The sequence below is a fragment of the Chrysemys picta genome, chromosome 1 (genome assembly GCF_011386835.1).
Source record: "Chrysemys picta bellii isolate R12L10 chromosome 1, ASM1138683v2, whole genome shotgun sequence".
In the NCBI taxonomy this organism is placed as follows: domain Eukaryota; kingdom Metazoa; phylum Chordata; order Testudines; family Emydidae; genus Chrysemys; species Chrysemys picta.
In genome coordinates, this window is record NC_088791.1 from 190,322,801 (window position 1) to 190,343,280 (window position 20,480).

General features: G+C 39.8%; 1 protein-coding gene across 2 annotated transcripts in view; it reads right to left on the bottom strand.

Annotated features, from left to right (window-relative positions):
• Positions 1 to 19,478, bottom strand: part of PAXBP1 (PAX3 and PAX7 binding protein 1) — a 35,821-nt gene extending 16,343 nt beyond the window's left edge. The window contains exons 1-8 of one of the 2 annotated variants that reach the window (XR_010594647.1): positions 18,850 to 19,478; positions 17,908 to 18,036; positions 15,231 to 15,407; positions 12,416 to 12,637; positions 11,671 to 11,774; positions 10,066 to 10,286; positions 8,911 to 9,100; positions 714 to 837 (exon numbers count right to left, since the gene is read on the bottom strand). Coding sequence is in view for 1 of the 2 variants with exons in the window: in XM_005283918.4 (XP_005283975.3) it covers positions 714 to 837; positions 8,911 to 9,100; positions 10,066 to 10,286; positions 11,671 to 11,774; positions 12,416 to 12,637; positions 15,231 to 15,407; positions 17,908 to 18,036; positions 18,850 to 19,453 (1,771 nt within the window). In the remaining variant the exon portion in view is untranslated. The remainder of the gene's footprint in view (positions 1 to 713; positions 838 to 8,910; positions 9,101 to 10,065; positions 10,287 to 11,670; positions 11,775 to 12,415; positions 12,638 to 15,230; positions 15,408 to 17,907; positions 18,037 to 18,849) is intronic. The other variant, XM_005283918.4, reaches the window with a different exon arrangement.
• Positions 19,479 to 20,480: the final 1,002 nt, after the last annotated feature.

Sequence of the window (20,480 nt, forward strand, 5' to 3'; positions counted from 1 at the left end):
GCATCTGTGTTTTTTTGCAGAACTTATTTTACGCATTTAACAGTGATCACCAGAACGGAGATACTGATCAATTTTTTTTAAATTGATTTCCACTTCTGGAGCAATGGTCTCAAAAGGAGGCTATTATGTATAAAGTATTTGTAATATTACAAAGTTAGCATTTGAATACTACAACTTAAATTTGGCTAAGAGAGAAAAACTATCCTCCAGCCTCCTTAGCTTTGAAGTGCTTTTTCTTTTCTAAGTGTCTGAAACTTACACTGTTGAAACGTAACACTTACTGCTAACAGAATAAACTGTACTTTTTTAAAGTCTTCAGATTATTAACATTTAAAAAATCCTTTTTGGAAATCAACGGTAGATGTATCATGAATTTTGTATCTACATTAATTTAAGTAGGTCAAAAGAGAGCCTGACATAAGGAAAAAGTTTCATTCCAAACATCACTACTCTCAAATATCTTGAATGCTAGGAAAGAGAAAGAATATATATAGTTAAGACTAGCAGATAGGACAGATAAAGTCTCAAGAGTAAGAATGTCTCAGTATTTAAACAAAACAGATCAGAATACTTTAAAATCTGAATTTGCTTCTAGTCGTCACAAAAGATAAGTTTTAAGTCAATCATGCTCTGCAGTATTTATTTTTAAATTAAACCATACTAAGTAAACAAGGTTGTTTAATGAATAATAAAAACCTTCAAGATGGACTGACTTGAATGGCTTGAAAACTCCGAAGATTCATCTTTAATATCATCTTGTCGTCTTTGGACAAGGCGGGAAGCTCGCTGTTTGTACAGCTGATGCATTGCTGACTCGAGTTCATTAATCAGGGGCACCTGTAAAAATATAACACACTACGTAATATCAAACTCTTCAGGTGCCTAATTGTCTGGGGTACCATACTATTCCAAGATGCAATGTAGGCTGTTGCAGTTTTTAGATACATCAGTTGTTTTCTTTTACCAGCTGATATCTTTGGAGCCAATATATGCATTTGACAGAGTTTATAATAATGGCCTTCAGTTATAATACAAAAGTTGCACAAGTAGTTTTCATTGATTGAGCAGCAGTGTGAAAAGCCTGAATAGTAAGTTAATGGCTGATTTAAAGAGATGCAGAACTAGAGTATAAATGCCACAAATGTATTCCATGGGATTGTCTTCACTGTATGTACTTGTAAACAGTGTTTTGTGCTAATGTTTACAATTAGCAGAACTCACTTTTACAACATACTAGATACTGATACTAGATACTGATTCAAAATTAGTTTACTGAGAAAGTAAGCTATTGACAATAAGCGGTACAGAAATAAAACATACACTGAACTTACTAAATCAATGCCAATGATTAATATCAGTGCATTTACTATTACTGAATTTTATAACTGAAACATCATCCGCATGCTATTGTGTATGACAACTGATGCTCTAAACCTGAAAAAAATTTACTTAAGAGCATAATTTTCACTTCAATGGTACTAGTCATGTAGGAAAGCTATGCACTTGTGTAAATCTTTGCAGGACTGGAGTCTAAGTCCGTGATGATCTGCTACTCACTTTTTAATAAAATAACTAATGTATTTCAGTTGTACCTTTACTTCTAAAGTAATTGTATATTACAGCAATTAGAATTTACTGTGTTGGACAGCAGCCTCATAACTTATATTGGGTGATCCCAGTTCCTGGCACCAAGGAATTAAAACTGGCCATATTTCTATTTGAATACAATAAACAGTAATTCTCAGTTTATTTGGCAAGACACCTCCTGTAATGTATTCATATCTGGCATTAAAACACTTATGGTATGGCCTCCTTACCTCTGAAATATGTCTAGTTCAAAATCTTACAGCTCTTTAGTTCAAGCATTTTACTGCTACCTAAAATCCAAGGTTTTTTAATAAAGAAAGGCTTCAGAAAAATGTTTTCTGAACTAACCTAGAACTGGAGTCAATATTTGGAAAACTCCTCCAACAAAGCTTAACACTAAAGGTACTGTAGTTGAAATGGCCACTGCAGGTACCCAAAGGAACTACAAGTCAGGTTTTCCTTGATAGCAAGGGAAAAAAGAAAAGTGTCAGCTCTTCACATTAGCATTCTTGGCCTGAGAACATCAGCACCAACAGGTCAGAACAGCTTCTTGAACTAATTGCAAATGGATACAAAAAAGTTTTTAAATTTTCTAGCGTTAAATAAATTCTGAACTCAGATTTACAAGACTTTTCAAAAACGGATGTAACCAAAAAGTAATGTTAACTGAAGGGTGAAGTATATATACTAGCTTTATTGTGGTTTGTGTTCATAAAGAAAATAGCTTCTTCCTGTGAGCAGTTTATTCTACAAATTTTAACTGAAGAGTTCAAAGAATGTTTAAAAATGTCCCCAGAGGTTTCCTCCAATCAGTGTCTGAACTTCAAAAGATAAGCTAAACTTATGCATGAGTGTTTGAATACAATCAAAACAAATCCTTCTGGGGACCAAATAAATTGAGGAGTTAGTACTCTTTACATCCACAATATTGCAGCTGGTGATTAACCTTGATGGCTCACACTACCTATTACATTGTTATAGTTTTAAAATTCATATGCATTTAATCCATTAACATTTGGTTGTTACCTTCTTTTCTCAAAAAAATAAAACAAGAAAAAAAATCAATGTGCAGAGATTTGTGCACAGTATCTCATTCCATTTGCATCAGTTTTTATTTACAATTATTTCCAAAGTGTGCTTTGGTGATGCATCAATACTGTGATTACAGTATTGATTACAATATAATTTAACTAACATCCAGTTGGACATCCACGAATAGTCTCACCCTCCCACATCTTTTCCATAGCTATACAATAAAAGCAAGATATGATGGCCAATATCTTTACCTTCTAAGAGAGCCAAAAACAGTGTTGTGTTAATTGTGGTAATAGGATGGCTGAAAGCCATTCCTTGTTTTGTGACCCTCTAACATCTCACAAACTAAGCAGCACGAAGGCAAAAGTCTTGGAATAAGACATCACCTAGCTCCTGCAAGAAGTGATTGCACCAAATCAGCAGGTGGCACTCTTCAACCCAACTTAAGTCAGTTAAATCCCAATGACAGCATGGCATTGTGGGACACTCTGCTGTGGGAGTTGCCATCACTTGGATGAGATGCACAGTCAGGATTCTGATCACCTATGATCATTCCAGATCTTGTAGCACTGCATGTAATGCAAGAGGTATTAACTTGAATTAACATTTAGCCAGGACAAGGAATTGTTACATACGGCCTAAAATTCTCCCTGCGCTTTAAACCAAAATAGTATTAAGGTATGATTCTGCAAACTTTTAGTTGTGTGAGCACTAGTCATGCAAATAGTTTCAGCTAAACGAATGGAAGTATCCATAGAAGACAATGCAGGATTTGGCCCTTAATACTGACAACCAGTAAATCTTCAATGATCAGAAATTTAAAAAGTCCCACAAAAAGTGGAAACTAGATCAAATTACAAAAGGATTAATATAAACAAATAAGTATGCAGGGACAAAATTAGAAAGGTCAAGGCACAAAAATGAGATTAAACTAGATAGAGACATAAAGGGTAATAAGAAAACAGTCTACATATACATTAGAAGCAAGAGAATGACCAGGGATGGGGTAGGCCTGCTACTTAATTGGGGGGGGGGGGGGGGGGAGGAGAAGAGGGTGCGGGGAGGAGAGACAACAACAACAGAAAATGTGGAAATGGCAGAAATGCTAAATGATTTTTGTTTCAGTTTTCATCGAAAAGGTTATTAGCAATTGGACGTCTAACATAGTGAATGCTAGGGAAAATGAAGTAGAAGGAGAGGCTAAAATAGGGAACAAGTTAAAAATTACTTAGACAAGTTAAATGTCTTCAAGACAACAGGGCCTGATGAAATACATCCTAGAATGCTCAAGGAGCTGACTGAGGAGATATCTGAACCATTAGCAATTATCTTTGAAAAATTATGGAAGATGGGAGAGATTCCAGAGGACTGGAAAAGGGCAAATATAGCGCCAATCTAAAAAGGAAGTAAGGACAACCTGGGAATTACAGACCAGTCAATTTAACTTCAGCACCCGGAAAGATAATGAAGCAAATAATTAAGCAATCAATTTGCAAACACCTAGAAGATAATAAGGTGATAAGTAACAGTCAGCATGGATTTGTCCAGAACAGATCATGTCAAACCAACCTAATAGCTATCTTTGACAGGGTAACAAGCCTGGTGGATAGGGAGGAAGCAGTAGACATGGTATAGCTTGAATTTAGTAAGGCTTTTGATACGGTCTTGCATGACCTTATCATAAACAAACTAGGTAAATACAACCTAAATGGAACTTCTATAAGATGGGTGCATAACTGGTTGGAAAACTGTAAAGAGTAGTTTTCAGTGGTTCACAGTCAAGCTGGAAGGGCATATTGAGTGGATCCTGCAGGGATCAGTTCTGGGTCTGGTTCTGTTCAATATCTTTATCAATGATTTAGATAACGGCATAGAGAGTACACTTACAAAGTTTGAGAACGATACCAAGCTGGGAAGGGTTGCAATTGCTCTGGAGGATAGGATTAAAATTCAAAATGATCTGGACAAACTAGAGAAATGGTCTGAAGTAAATAGGATTAAACTCAATAAGTACCAATGTAAAGTACTCCACTTAGGAAGGAACAATCAGTTGCACACATACAAAATGGGAAATGACTGCCTAGGAAGGAGTACAGCAGAAAGGGATCTAGGGGTCATAGTGGATCACAATCCAAATACAAGTCAGTGCAACACTGTTGCAAAAAAAACAAATATAATTCTGGAGTGTATTAGCAGGAGTGCTGTAAGCAAGACATGAGAAATAATTCTTCCACTCTATTCTGCACTGATAAGGCCTCAACTGGAGTACTGTGTACAGTTCTGGGTGCCACATTTTAGGAAAGATGTGGACAAACTGGAGAGAGGCCAGAGAAGAGCAACTAAAATTATTAAAGATCTAGAAAACATAACCTATTGGGGAAGATTGAAAAAACTGGGGTTGTTTAGTCTGGAGAAGAGAAGACAGAGGGGCCACGATAACAGTTTTCAAGTACATAAAAGGTTGTTACTAAGGAAAGGGAGAAAAATTGTTCTCCTTAACCTCTGAGGATAGGACAAGAAGCAATGGGTTTAAACTGCAGCAAGGGCAATTTAGGTTGGACATCAGGAAAAAAACTTCCTGTCAGAGTGGTTAAGCCAGGGCTCTCAAACTTTTGTACTGGTGACCCCCTTTCACATAGAGAGCCTCTGAGTGCAAACACCCCTAATAAATATATAAAAAAGTTTTTAATTTAACACCATTATAAATGCTGGAGGCAAAGCGGGGTTTGGGGTGGAGGGTGACAGCTTGCGACCGCCCCCCCATGTAATAATTGCGATCCCCAGTTTGAGATCCTGGGTTAAGCGCTGGAATAAACTGCCTTGGGAAGCTGTGGAATCTCCATTATTAGAGATTTTTAAGAATAGGTTAGATAAACACCTGTCATAAACAGTCTAGGTAATACTTAGTCCTGCCATGAGTGCCAGGGACTGGACTAGATGACCTCTCAAGGTCCCTTCCAGTCCTACGATTCTACTTTATCCTAAAAACCTATGTAACTGTTACTACAGTATAGGTTGCACCTCAGTGTTGTGTGAAATGCAATTCTTTCATATCTAAAACTGTTTGATACTTAAAAATATGCTAAGTAAAAAAAGTGAATAATTCAGAAAGATTTCTGCCCCGGCGGGGGCGGAGAAGGAGAGGAGAGGTACAAAGATAGCAGGGAGACTAGATCGATTTTATAGAACTAAAATGTTCTCGTTATTGCCGGAGTAAGTCTATACACCACTAGAACTTCCACATCTCTCTGCTCAATCTCTTTCTGAAGAAAAATGTATTGTCATGAACCCATTTGTGCTCATTCATGCAAAGTTTCCCTGTAGTGCCAGCATTAATGTGAAAATGACTAACCACAATCCTCACCAGTTTCAGTGTTATAGAACAAGATACGTCTATAGTAAACCTACCCTAAATTCTCAATTACTATGGGACAATCTTCACTCATTGATATATTTTACTTTCCACAACCATCTCTGTACAACTTTTCATGAGTGGCATACCTGAGTATTTGGATTCTACTATCTAAACTATATTGTTTAAATTTATTCACCTAAATTTGGGTTATTGCAGATTATGCATTATATGCATCTTATGACTTTTAAAACCAACTTTGTATTTGTGGATATCTAAGCACTATACCCAGATGTACAGACACTATTTTCTTAATCTGTGTACTATATAATTTTTTTAACATTAGCTTTAATAAAAATGTTATTCTGTGAAGTTTTCTACAGTGGTAAATGAACTGCATTATTATAAATTTAAAACAAATTAAAGCCAACATGAGATACCCAAGGCCCAGAGCAACCTGAATCTAAATTCTGCATCTCTAAATTCAGACTGGAAATTCTACTGCTGCAGTTTCATTTAAATAAAATGAAAGAGGTTTTAACGACCCAATATGAAAATTCTGCAATGTGGCTGCCTCTATGTTATTTTATGCTGCCCCACAGTTTTACCTTTTCATGGGTTACAGATCTTTGTAGTAACGCATTACAGATTTATAAAAAACAGGCGGTGGGTTCCAGTGCAAATTCTGTGGCCATAGAATTAGGGAATACATAGAATCTTGAGAATATTTAAGTTTTCATGCGGCATTTAAATATTAGTCAAACTGTCTGCATTAGGCCCCAATTTTACACTTCACTTTGTGTATGTATCTCTGTGGACTTCAACTGAAGCCAAAGTCGTTCTGTATGGATGCAGGATTATGCTTGGGTGCAGTCAATTGTAGAATCAAGGGCTTAGTTTTTTTGGCAACTTATTGAAAGTATTGCTTTATATAGGCACAAGGTTTAGCAAATTTTAAAGTTAAGGCCTATTTTTTCCCCTAACAAGTCATCTATAGAACATCCAGAGAGAGATGAGAGTAGACAATGACATACTAAAGGAAGGCAGATTTAACAAATTCAAGTCTCAAATACCTCCATGTATAGTAGGAAACTGACCAGTTTTTGCCCATGTTTGTCAGCAACAGATCCCCTACACCAATGTTGAAAATAACTCAACTGTTAGTATCAGAACTAGTTTTGGTCCATTACTGTTCAGTTAATTTTTTAGTGTAGACCAATGTCTTGTACATATTCAGAACTGCACCAACATGAAGGTGTGATTTTTAAGACTGATTTAAACTGCAAACCAGTGTGGACACTTTTTTTTAAATAAACCTGGTTTAAAACAAATTAAATGTCCACGCTGTTTTACAGTTGTTTAAAATCAGTCTTTTTAAAAAGTCACACCTTTAAACTGGTGCACTTTTGAATAAAGACAAGGTCTGAGAAGAGAAGCCAAGTCCATAATTTATCTGGATTGTACTTTAGACACACAACAACAAAACGAGGCAGTAATAAGTTGTCAACCTCATTACCTATAGTCAGCTAACAATGCTACAGGTTCAAAAATTTTGCTTCTTCAGTTAAGCAGCCTATAGTATGGCTAGTGGATCAAATGAAATAAACACAGTCCACCTTCCACACAGCTCAGTTTTGAGGACCAAGGTAGTTATTTATTCCCAATATTTTTTCCCCTAAATGGTTGATCACTGGTTTAACTGTTAACATTAAAAAGATTAGATGAAGTCTCAACTGGCATTGTTCTGTTCAGAGAAAAAGTTAGAGAGTAATGTGTTTCAAGTGCTTACACAGAGGTTGTTCAGAGGCATTCTGCTTGATACGTAGTGGTGAAGATTCAGAGTACAGATGGGGGATTTTCTGAAGAGCTCCACCAGCAACAGACAGCAGCTAATCTCACTATAGTAAGAATCAATTGCTTTATCAACCTGAATGTTTGGTAGGTGTGAAGGGAAGCCTACAGATAGAAAAAGTAAAAGCTGCCACTTTCCCCATCCTAAATACTCAGTTCTGTTGGCTTATGTAATAGCTTCCTATTGCATATAAAATAGAAGTCACTTTCAGGGAAAGACGAGTTATAAAGCCTACATCTATACTCTCTCCTCTGTATTGCAATTCACTTGTGTACGGTACACATGACCCATAAGATCGTTAGCATGTAATCTTTTCACCAAATTTAACTAAAGTAAATTTAGATTAGATTTCCATACAAATTAACTATTAATATTAATATTTACAGAATTGAAGTATAAAGGATATTTCCACTATCTTAAATGGGAGATAAAATTAATTCTTCCAAGTTAGAAGTATACAACAGAGTAACCTTAAAAAAAAACTTCTGAAATCTTCAGCTAGCTATGCTGATTCTAAAACTTTTCCAGCCAAATAGATATCAAAACCCTGCTGAATATTTTAAGCTGTCTACTAGCAGAAAATTTACAGCAAAAAGCAGAAATGTGTTATATGGCACTCATTAATGCTTCCAGAAAACGTTAGTGTTGCACCTCAACCCCATTTTACCTCAATGCAATCTAACAATTCACCAATAATGGATACTAACTTTATCCGTTAACATGGCATCCAATCTGTGTATATGGAAGTGTGAGTAAATATAAAAAAAAATAAAATCAATTTCTTGAACATTCTAAAAAAAAACAAAAAAACAACACACCACACATTTCAGTCAAGTCAGCACTTACATTCCAACTGGAAGTACACCAGAGATCTGTTATACTGTAAAAGTGAGACTTCTCTTTACAAGCCTAGTGTGATGAAAAAGTGACTTTTCATCACCTCTAAAACCAAACCTTCTGTTGAGTATGCTCAGATTTTTTTATTTGTGTGTGGGGGTAAGTACAAAGAGGCATGTCTTTGGCCTGTACTAAGCTTCCCTACTTCTGTTTTATTGAAAAGAGATTAATGTTTTTGCATCCTTACCTTTTCACTGAAACACTCAAGCAAGTCTTGGACATACCCTCGCATTTCTTGCAAAAATTTATACCGTTCACCAATACCCCCAGAAGACCCTTCTAATCGTTCAATTGCCTTGGTAGAGTCCTCTCGGCTTTGTTGATGTTTCTCATGTTGCTGCTGATTGGCTTTGTTCAATTCTTTCATTGAGTCCAACCTGAGGGACAATGGATAAATAAATTTACATCGAAAAGTCTATATAACAGAAACTGTTGAGATATTAATCTGTTTCAGAATAAGAGAGCACAAGTACCAAATCTCTATAAGGAAAATATTTTTAAGATACATTCACTACCTGTGATTTGTCAATGCTTTCTCCCTTCTCCAGTTCTTATCAGCAAGGAGAGTAGTTTAAGTTATGACGGGCTAGACTCCGCGAGGTGCTGAGTACAGTCAACTCCTGTTAATCTCAACAGGAGTCAAAGGCACTTAGAACCTTGCAAGACAGAGCCTTAAGAAATTAAATTAGAAGCAAAGGCATATACTATATCTAGCACGAAATATCATCTATAACACAGCCTTTATTATAGTGCACTGACTAGACTCACTTCAGCTAATGGAAAGTTTTTAAGACAAGGGGCATACAAACCAGTTTTGAAGATATTACAAAAAGTGTGGGCTGTTCATTGTAAAATATTTCTCATTGCAATTGGATTGTTCATGCAGTAGGATCTTTTTGATACCTAACAAGGAGATTACAATGTTTAAGCCCTAAAAAACCCTCAGATTTTAGCCTAAAATGTAAGATTGTTATGTATTCAGGAAAAAAAAATCCGATTTACACACTTCATAAAAATGTTACTTCGTAAGCTAAATATCTCACTGTCCTTTAAATTCTTGACTACAAGATTTTTTTCAGTGTCCAGAAGATGCAACTCAGATCTGTCTTCAACAAGATCAAATTGCCACATTTTAAAAGCGTCACTTCCACAGAAGAAATCCAAGCAGACTTTTGAATGAAGTTTCAATGTCATCTTCATTTTGTTTTGTTTTTTAAATGATGTGCCAAGTCAGTGGTTTTCCAGCGATGAAATTCTGCATTTGCTCGAGATTAAAGGGTGCCTGAGGGAATAAAAAGCTGAGGACAAGTCTTTTAAGTCTAAAAAAGATGGTCTGCCCTACCTGTCTGTAAGCTGTTTCTTTACCAAATCAATAGTAACAGGAGTCATCTCATTACTGGGAGTTTTGAAAGGAAGTATATTATCTGTTTTTTGAGACTTGGTCTCTGATGATCCATAAGCAGCATAAGTGTAAGGAATGCCATACGATGAACCATAAGACATTGTCTGGTAAGAGTTGTGGTAGTACAGATTATTCACGTCAGTAGGCTGACTTGCTTGAACCTACAGAAACAAGACATGTAATACTCAAAATGCTTATGTTACTCTTTTAAAAAATATTACTTTGTAATTTAGTTTTGACATTTTATATGCAGAGCCAGAAGTTTTTCAAATCACAATTGTTATTAAAATTTTTCATAACCCACTAATGAAAGATAGATGGGAACAAACAGAGCCAAGATGTGTTCACAAAATTATGCTGTACAGTAATTAACAGAAGCAATCTCTTCCATGGAGAATTTCTTAGCATGGTTATCGTTATTTGTAGTAATAGCTCATGGCATACTACTGAATGAGGAGTTCTACTTTCAGCAAGCCTGAAACACCCAATTACTAAATATCCTAGGCTGTACTAATCTCTGCTGTTAATACAGCATAACAACATGCCATAAAAGCCCTTGAAAACTGTTTTCTAAAATTGTTTGTAAGGCCAACTAGTGTCCCCTTCCAACTCTGAGCCAGCTACTTCACCATTGCTGCAAAGCCACGAATTGCAGCTACCACAAGGCATAAGAGTCTTCCCCAAGAGGTCATAGGTAGAGCTGTACAAATGAGTTTTCAGTTTGCTGACGGTACTACTAAAAAAAAAAAAAAAAAATCATTCTGAGTCAAAGTTTTCGTTGAATCCAAAATGAAATATGTCATTAACAAAAAGAAAATAGTAAATTTTGAAACAAAAAGTTGATTTGAATATAAAAAAAATCAAAATGTTTTGTTTTAAAAAGTGTCAAAATTAAATGTTTTGAGGTTTTTGGGAGGTTTCTTTTTATTAACACGTTTTCCCCCCAACCAAAAGAGTTTGGTAAATCCAACATGAATTCACTAATTTTTTCATTCAACCCAAATCTGCATTTTTTGGCCAAAACATTTCCCCTAGCTCTAGTCAAAACTAGGCTCAGACATTGGTGCATCTGGGATGAACATGTATGTTCATTAAGGCTTTAGATTTTATTATAATGTCTTGCCACTGTGGACTTGATATTGCTCCCACTGAAATCAGTGGCAAAACTCCCATTGACTTTAGTCGCAGCAGTATCGGGCCACGCATGCCTAACATTCTGGACAGGAAGAACAGAAACAAAGCTCACTTCAAAGCTTCATTACTTACTGGCCCTAGTTAGCTAGTAAGTGCTGGTCAATGCTACCACAATGCTCATTACTCTTCCATAATGGATAGAAAGTAAGATCAAGACATCTCCTACTTCCATATGAGAGGACTTTATAAATTAAAGTTACACCACTAATCTCATCAGATCAAATTATACCAGCCAGCATAATACTGGTTTGAGTTTGGGGAAGTTTTAGTCAATATATGCACTGAAATGTTAAAAATCCTATACTTTTTCCAAAAAATACCCCATCTTTTTTGAACTATCTGAATACATGCCTGAGGTATGTTAATTCCTTTTCGTATCTGTTCCTGTTCCCATCGACTGAGTTCTTCATCCTGTTCCCCAGTTACGAGAGCTTCGTCATCACTTCCCTCAATACCTGAGCACACGGGGAAACGAACAGACAAGATAAAAATGAAGATAATGGATTTATACCAAGAATATTTCATTCCAAATTCCAATAATTAAATTTACATAAACAATAGGAATAAGAAAAAACATCTAATGCTTATTACAAGTCTGTGCAGTAGAACCTTGCTAATCTTCCATGACTAGGAGATCTGCCATAAATCCATTTTACATGTAAGCTGGTAAATAATCAAAATAATATGGCATGATACATTTTGTTCATTTGACAAGCATCGCTTTAATTAGTTTATACTTAAGAGTTCACCAAATGTTTTGTGTAATTAAGTTTTCATGAAACTTCAGAAAAGCACTGTGCTATCAAAGTTTTGCTCAAAAGCAAAAAGGGGCCATTTTCGTGTGCAAATTGAGGGTGTCTTAGCTAGATTCTACTTTACCATAATTCCTTAAAATGGACCATTACAGTTTTAGGACACTGAGTTCAAATAAAATATTCCATACCAAACTACAGTGTGGATTATGGGAAACCAGAACTGCTATTAGCTATGCAGAACATTTTGTTTAAGGGCTTGTAAAGGTCAGGGTGAGTAACCTACAATGAAAATAGTTTCTATATTTATTAGATATGCTACCTTCCTTCAAAAAACATTTTACCTATTTCCTCCGCAATCTTTTGCCTTTGGGATTTTTCCTTCACTGAGAATACTATTCTTCTCTTCTCATCATCATCTTCATCATCACTGGCATCATTTTCATCTTCTCGAACAAGGCGGCCTTTGCCTGGCTCATTGTCAATAGGCGTAAAGTCCCCAAGTTCACGAGCCATTTGACGCTTTTTTCTAGCGGCATGAATAAAAGCAGCATCTGGGATTTCTCCTGGAAACATATGTTTACAAGGTTAAACAGCCAATCACTGCATCCAAACTCACACAGTTAGAGACTCTTTGCTACTTGTCTACTTCCACACCAGCTGAGAAAAATGGTACTGCAGACACATCAACTCATCAGTATTTGTTATCAGTAAGGAAAACAGATGAATCCAAGCAGAAAAGATTTTTAATGGTTAAAGCACTCTCACCCCTTTCCACTGAGGCCTAAGAAAGCTCCCCCTTCTGCTGGTAAGAACTTAAGAGTCCTCCAGCAAAGACAGGGAAGACAAGATATTCCACAAGAAAAACAGAAGAAAGTTTAAAAATATATATGTTTCAGGCCTTCTTTAATACATTCCAGGGGCAAGAAGGGCAAACATTTTTTCTCCCTGTTCAGGAAACCAGAGAAAAAAATCCAAAAAAAACTATTCTGATAGGAAAGCCCTGAAAGATATTTCATGGGCTTTCAGAAAATGCAGCAGTATATACAAGCTGCATACATACAGCATAATGTCACCTGTTGCATATAGTTGATATAGCCAAGTGGACAGTTTTCTAGATTCAATTCTTTCTTGAAATTTTCTAAGTTTAGACACAAACTATTGTTGGTGGCAGCTCTTTTCCCTTGCTCATGTTCCTGATGACTAGGGGAGCCAAAGTGGTACTAACCTTCCAATAAAACAGCAAACCAAGGTTCATCAGTCTAGAATTCCTGTTATTTGTATTACAGTAGTGCTAAACAAGATTGGGACTCTGGAGGCTGGACCCACTCCAATAGGAAGTTCTGTTCTGCTTCCCTCAGCCTCTGTGGTAAGCACTTGGGGGTTCCTTCCCGGAGTCACTGGCATGGAATAGGAAGTCCTGGTTGGGCATCTCTCTCCCAGTAACAGCCAGAAGCAGCAGTGGAACAAAGTCCCTGCTCTGCTTCCCTCAGCCCATTAGGCTGGGGGGTGGGAGTGGGGGTGGAGAGGGTGATTCCGCTAGGGAGGTGCTCCCAGAAAAAGGGTAGCTTCTTAATAAGAGTCTGGAGCTGTGTGAGGAGGTAAAAACAGAGCAGCTCTCCTCTCATTTTGCTCAAGGTTTAGTCCCTTCAGAAAGATTACCATAGAACAGTAGTTCTCAAACTTTTGTACTGGTGACCCCTTTCAAATAGCAAGCCTCTGAGTGTGACCCCCCTTATAAATTAAAAACACTTTTAAATATATTTAACACCATTATAAATGCTGGATGAAAAGCAGGGTTTTGGGTGGAGGCCGACAGCTTGCGATCCCCCCACGTAATAACCTCGTGACCCCCTGACGGGTCCCAACCTCCAGTTTGAGAACTCCTGCCACAGAATCTGACAGAGTAGGACAAAGATACTAAGGAAAGTTGGGTGAATAAGGGAAACAAGGCGGCAGACATGCCTGAAAACTCTGTACAAGCAGTCTTCGTTTGCTGTGTGTACCCAAGTTACATTATTTTGAGAGGGAATTTCTGTTTGGAAAGTTCAGCCACCTATTTTCAGTAAACACGCTTAAAACATTAATTCCAGTTCTCGAGAATACGATTAAAATATTCCCTTAATTTTAAAAGGAGGAATATGCTAGAACCGGTAATATATTTAAACGTGAAGTTATCTGAAGTGTACCCACTGTATCAGTTTGCTATTTCTTCTAAAAGCAAAGCAGATTAGTCTGGTGGGTTGACTGGAGAAATCTTTTTCTTTTTTCAACTAGGCACAAGTATAAGATCTTTTCCCTCTACTTCATGTTTATGGCTGTCTGTGGATTGTGAGCATGCAGGCAACAACCTTATTCCCCAGACAAAAAGTTTCCTTATGTGCAAATTTGCTAGTTATTAAAGCCATGAAGAATAATATTTCAAACTGATTTCTTTGCCCCCTAGGGTCTCAAGAAAGTGTTTCTTATTCTATTTAATCAAGTTAACAGCATTCAAGACACTCAAATACAGGTCAAAAGTGTAAGAACATTTTCTGGTGCCTAAATTAAGGATAATGCCAACCTGCACCACAAGATGGGTTACTTGGAGAACTACCAGAATATCAAAAATAGAGGTGGATTTTGAGGACGTTCAATATTTCAAAGTTTTAGGAAAAATAAATGCTGTAACTAGAAGGGGCGTTTATTTAGTTTTTTAAAGACCAGAGACTCCAGTTTGAGCTATGTTTCATTTTGATTTATTTTGAAATATTATGCCATGAACTTGGCACCTGAAGGAATCCATATAAATACCTAACTTAAGAAAACAAAACATTTTGTTACAGCCTTTGTTTTCAGCACATTAAACTCTGCTATTTGAAACTGTGGAAATTAAATGGTCCTATTTTAGTTCTTACATTAATCAGTTCAGTTTTCATAATTCTTCAAAAACAGTGTGCAATTATATTCTTCCACAGGACCAGCAGAATACAGATGAATGTTGGAAAGTGGACACTTCCATTTACTTTTAAATTTTCATTTCTAGTATCTGTTTGAGGATGTATAGATATTGAGCTTGGGAAGAGTGCATACAGCTGACTGGATATCAGTACTTACATTCCAAGTGTTAGAGACAACATTTCCAAACCCACTAAACTAGGTTTACTATAAAGTACAAACCTGGACGGAGAACATTCAGAGATGATAAAGCACTTGAAAAAGCTCCCCCAGTTTTAGGCTTTTCTTCTTCCTTCTCACTTTCGACTTCCATCTCTTCTTCACCTTGTTCACTGTTTGCAGTCCCATCTTCTTGGTTTGCATCCTTAACCTGTCCTATTTTCTCTATGGCCTGTTCAGCTGTAAGAGAAAAGCCTATACTTCAGTTTCTTTCTGTGAACATTTTTTAAATGCATTTTTAAAGAATACCACCAGATATGCTTATGTTTAAGCCAGCAATCTAAAACAAGATACAGACAATCACATTAATTTTTAACTACTGAATTTACAAGGGGAAGAACACATTGTATGTTGTGGCTTCTATAAAAAAAAACATTGAAATCTTCTCAAGTTCACACTACACAGTCTGACCAGTCTCAGACAGGAAGACACCCAAGAAAACATTAAATATGAAGTTCACACAGTCAAGCATTTGAGAGTCAGGAAATGTCAGAATTAAGGCTGCCTGTGCATACATATGCATTATGACACTCTTCAATTACTGAACACACTTTTTTTGCACAGGAACCCTGCCTCACTCATTGCACAAGATGGACAGTACCCACTGAATGAGCAACTATCCAATATTTTATTTTCATTAATCAGTGTGTGGCTCCAGACCTGATTTACTGCACACCACTCAAACACTGCTTTGAAGACATAATTATTCATTTCAACAGGGGCTTTGCTATGACACTCTCCATTGTAACATCTGAGTGCTTCACAAACATACATTCATCTTCACAACACCCGTGAGGTAAGGCAATATTATTTCCATTCTACAAAAGGGGAATAGGCACAGAGGCATTGTCAGAAATGCACACTAATTTTGGGTGCCCAATGTAAGATGCCTATGGCCTGAATTTTCAGTGAATTTAACATTTCCTAGCTCTTTATTTGTTCAGAGCACAGATCTCATTGACTTCAGTTGCAGTTGAGCGCACTCAGCATTTCTGCAAATCCAACCCCAACTGCCACAAGATAGGCACAAAAGAGGAACACAGTAGCCATCTGTGAAAAGTTTGGTTTAGATGACTTGCCCAGCATCACATAGGTACTCTATGGCAGAGGTAGGGATAGAATCCAGTTCTTCACAGTTCCTTTGAACTGAGTAAACTACAAAACCATCCTTTTACTTCCTGCAGTCCTCTGCCTCATTTTCTACATGTCATCCCTGGGCAGGTCTAGATTTTCTGCTACAAGTGATGTAGGAGTCCCAAAGACAACAGGCTTATTAACTACACAACCATGATTGACTCCCTGAGCAACATAAATTTTGTGCACTGACTGAGGCAGGGATCCCAGGGGGCAAAGTTAGTCTTTAATTACGTGATCATAAACTATAACATCATACACACAGTGGCCAAATTTTCTGGCATTTTCTCACTTTTGAGTGCTTGACTTTATAACTAAAATTCCTTTAATGGAATTTTTTATATAATTTTCTAGGGTTGTTTTTTTTTTTAAACAGCGAACTGAAAAAATAGAAATTCCATCATTTGAAACCATACTGAGTCTTGGGGTACGTCTTCACTTACCTGAGGGTATGGCGGCAGGCAATCGATGTTCTGGGATTGATTTATCACGTCTGGTTAAGACGCGATAAATCGATCCCGGACGCCGGTACTCCAGCTCGGCGAGAGGAGTACGCGGCATCGACGGGGGAGCCTCCCTGCCGCGTCTGGACACGCGGTAAGTTCGGACTAAGATACTTCGAATTCAGCTACGTTATTAACGTAGCTGAATTTGCGTACCTTAGTCCGAAGTGGGGGCTTAGTGGGGACCAGGCCTCACATAATTCATCAGCAGGCCATGAACCTTCACAGCATAGACTCTCCACCTAAGCTAACAGTAACTGATAGCAGTAGTAGGTTGCCATCCTCCATGTGGGCCAGCTGTTAGAGGGAGATGAAGCACACACTTTGCCAGTAAGCTTCGGTTATTAGCAGGAATGGTGAAACTCAGGAACCCTACGTTCTATTCAAGGTTCTAAGGGTATGTACTCTAATGGTTAGAGAGCTTTTTGCCCAACCACTTCTCCAGCCTGTTCTCATCTCAGTCTCTGCCTCACCTCCCCATGCGCATTGTTCCAGTTCTTAGTTTGGAACACAAAGATATAGGTCACTTATTCTAACATAGAATCTCAACGTAAGGAATTCCACTCTGCCAACCCCTCAATTTTCTCCCTCACTTCAATGCTCTCCTTTTAGCACCTGTGTTGAGAGGGCACATCCTGGCAGAGGAGTGTGCTAGATGCAGCTCCAAATTCTAGCTGTTAGAAAATAGAAGTAAAGCGTGATTTAAAGAAATTAGCATAGGCTTGAGAGTCAAGAACTACTCAGTTTTAATCCCAGCTCTAATGAGGGTTCACTGTGTAGCTTTCTAGTAAGCGTCCTCACCTCTCCACATCTATTTCCACATCAATAAAATGGGGCTAAATTTCATCTTCGCCAAAAGGGTGCTTATGAGGATTAACTTAATGCTTATACAGACTGCTCTGAATATGTAGAGCACTCTAAGTATTAAAATGCTCAGTCCCCCTACAGAATTGACACTGCATCTTTAACACAACTCATTTTTATGAACAGTATTTAATCTTTCAGCTAATACAAGTTACTACTAGGAGTAGTTTTGCAATTACCATCTGCTGGAGAATTGACTTCTGGTTTAACCTTTGATTTTTCAAGATCTTCTTTGTATTCTTTCTTCAGTAGTTTTACTATCTTTTTGCTGTAACTTGATTTTTTCACTTTAAAAACTTCTTCAGCTTCTTTAACAAAGAAAATCGGAAAACATTAAGTGACCTGGGAACAGATTGGTCAGCTACAACTCACAAATATATTTACCATCTGTCAAGTCTTTTCACCTGGTGCACAGCACAACCTCATAGTAGAGTTACTAACAAAAGTATCCCACAAATCGAAATTCAAAGTTTAAATACAAGAACTATAAAAGTTTTCACAAGTAGGCACTGCAATTGCATATATTTTCAGTGCTATAAACTCTGATGATTTCATCATAAGCCTCGTGATAACAGGTGTTGTTCCTGAAGCCCAAACTTCTGGAATCACATCAATATATGAGAATCTCATTAAAAACATTGGTAACTATCCCAGTTGCAGATTAAAACATAAAAATAAGCCCCCCATTGCATCTTAAAGGCTCAAAAAGAGCGCATTTTTATATAACTTTTAAATCAAAAATTGAAGACACCTTATCACTCATTTTATTACCTAAACAATATACTGTGAATCGCTGTGATATCCCCCCCCCCTTAAGTGCTAGTTTTCCTTTCCACTTAGTCCTTATTGGGGGAAACCACACGTTCAACATTTTGCCTTAATATAAAACCGCGGTAGGTAAAGTCACAGTCACACGTGGCCCTGGGAAGGATGAACTAGGGCCTATACCGGCAGGGGGGGGGGATTGGCCTGATGGACCGATAGGCCTTTCCCCTTGCCTCCCTAACACCGCGGGAGCACAAGCCGAGAGGCGGACGGCAGGTTTGTAGCTGCGAGCTCCCGACGGGGCACGGCCTCCCGGGGCTGGCTACGTGCAGCCAAGGCGGCCCGGCCCCACTCACCCTCCTCCTCGTCCTGGAAGCTGAGCAGACTGGCCCGCGGCGCCGTCGCCTCTTTGTTCTCCCGCAGCCGCTTCCGCTCCTTGGCCCGCCCGGCCCCCGGCAGCCCGTTCCCCTGCTGTGGCGGCGGCGGCGGCGGGGGCAGCAGCGCGGCCAGGCCGGGGCCGAAGCCCGGGCCTAGGCCGCTCCCCGCTCCATAGCCCGTCAGGGCGGGGACGACGAGGGGGACGCAGCCGGTGGGAAGCGGCAGGAGCGGGGCCGCCTGGGCCATGGCGGCTTCGCCGGGCCCGTCCGCCCCCAGCGACTCCTGCGGCTCCTCGTCCCGCTCTCGCTCCTCGTCCTCCTCCTCCGAGTCGTTCCGCTTCCGCACGTTCACCCGCCGCGCCTTGCGGAACATCCCGCCGGGCCCGGCACCGCGCAGCCCAGACACTCGCCCCGCAGCAGCGCGCCGCGGCCCAGCCCCGGCTCCCCCTCCCCGGAGCATGATAACCGGGCAGTCACAGCGCCACCTGCCGGCCCGCCCAGCCAGCCCCAGCGGCGGCAAGGGGAACGACTGCGCACCGCACCATAGAGTGCCGCGCCGGGCTAGCGTGCCTCGCGCAACCATAGAGCGTGTGGGGCTAGAGCGCCCACCCGCGCCTGCACAGCCGCCGCCATCTTGTGTGAACGGGGAAACAAGGGAGGGGGGAGCGATCACGTGACTGCTGTGGCGGCCTTCGGAGGGAAGTGCTATTGAGGACGGTGGAAACGTGACTCCTATTGGCTGCCGCGGCGCTCGGCGCTGCCCATGACTTGCCTAGGGCGTTAGGGGTGGGGGAGGGGACTTATCTCTGTGGGTTTGTGTGGCTGAGGGGCTGGTGAGTCTCGCACCGCCGCCCCATGACTGGTCACCGGGGGGAGGCATGCAGGGAACCAGTGTGTGTGGCCACTGCCAGTGTCCACACATGTAGCCAGGTGTGATCTGCAGATCTGTTTTCACTCCTGAGGGCAGTATGCACCAAACAAACACATAAACATTCTGCACACAATATTTTAAAATTCTGCAAATTGTCAAATAAATGAGGAAGTGCTAGAATGGCCTTGGGGCACATAGGCCACTGGCTGCACAGAAATGGGAGATCACTGTGCATTCCCCACCCCCGGACACAGACTCAGCGGTGAGGCTGCACCCATCCAGGCCTGTCCCTCCATGCCAGGTGTGGGCAGGCAGGCTCAGCAAGCCAGGATCCAAGTGTCAAGGGCCTTAGTGTGGCGGGGGAGGGGGGAGCCAGGTGTGGGTTGAGAGAGTTCTGTGTGGGGCGATCTGGGTGCAGGCGACTCAGTGGGCGATCTGGGTGCAGAGGGGGAATCTGGCTGCACAGGAGCTTGTTGGGGGGGTTCTGGGTACAACAGTAATGGGACTCTGCAGGGGTCCATATGAAACTGGTTAGGGCTCAGTGGGGAGAGTCTGGGTGTGGGGGGGGATAGGATGACAAGATCACCCAAGTCAAATATCTGGGAGGTGGGGGAGGTGACGGGGGGGGGGGGGGCGTGGCAGGGGAAAAAAAACCACCCTTCCTCCACAAGCGCTGGAGGGAGGCCCGGGAGACGCAGGGGAAGCGCAGGGCCAGGGTGAGTGAGAGTCCGGCCTGGCC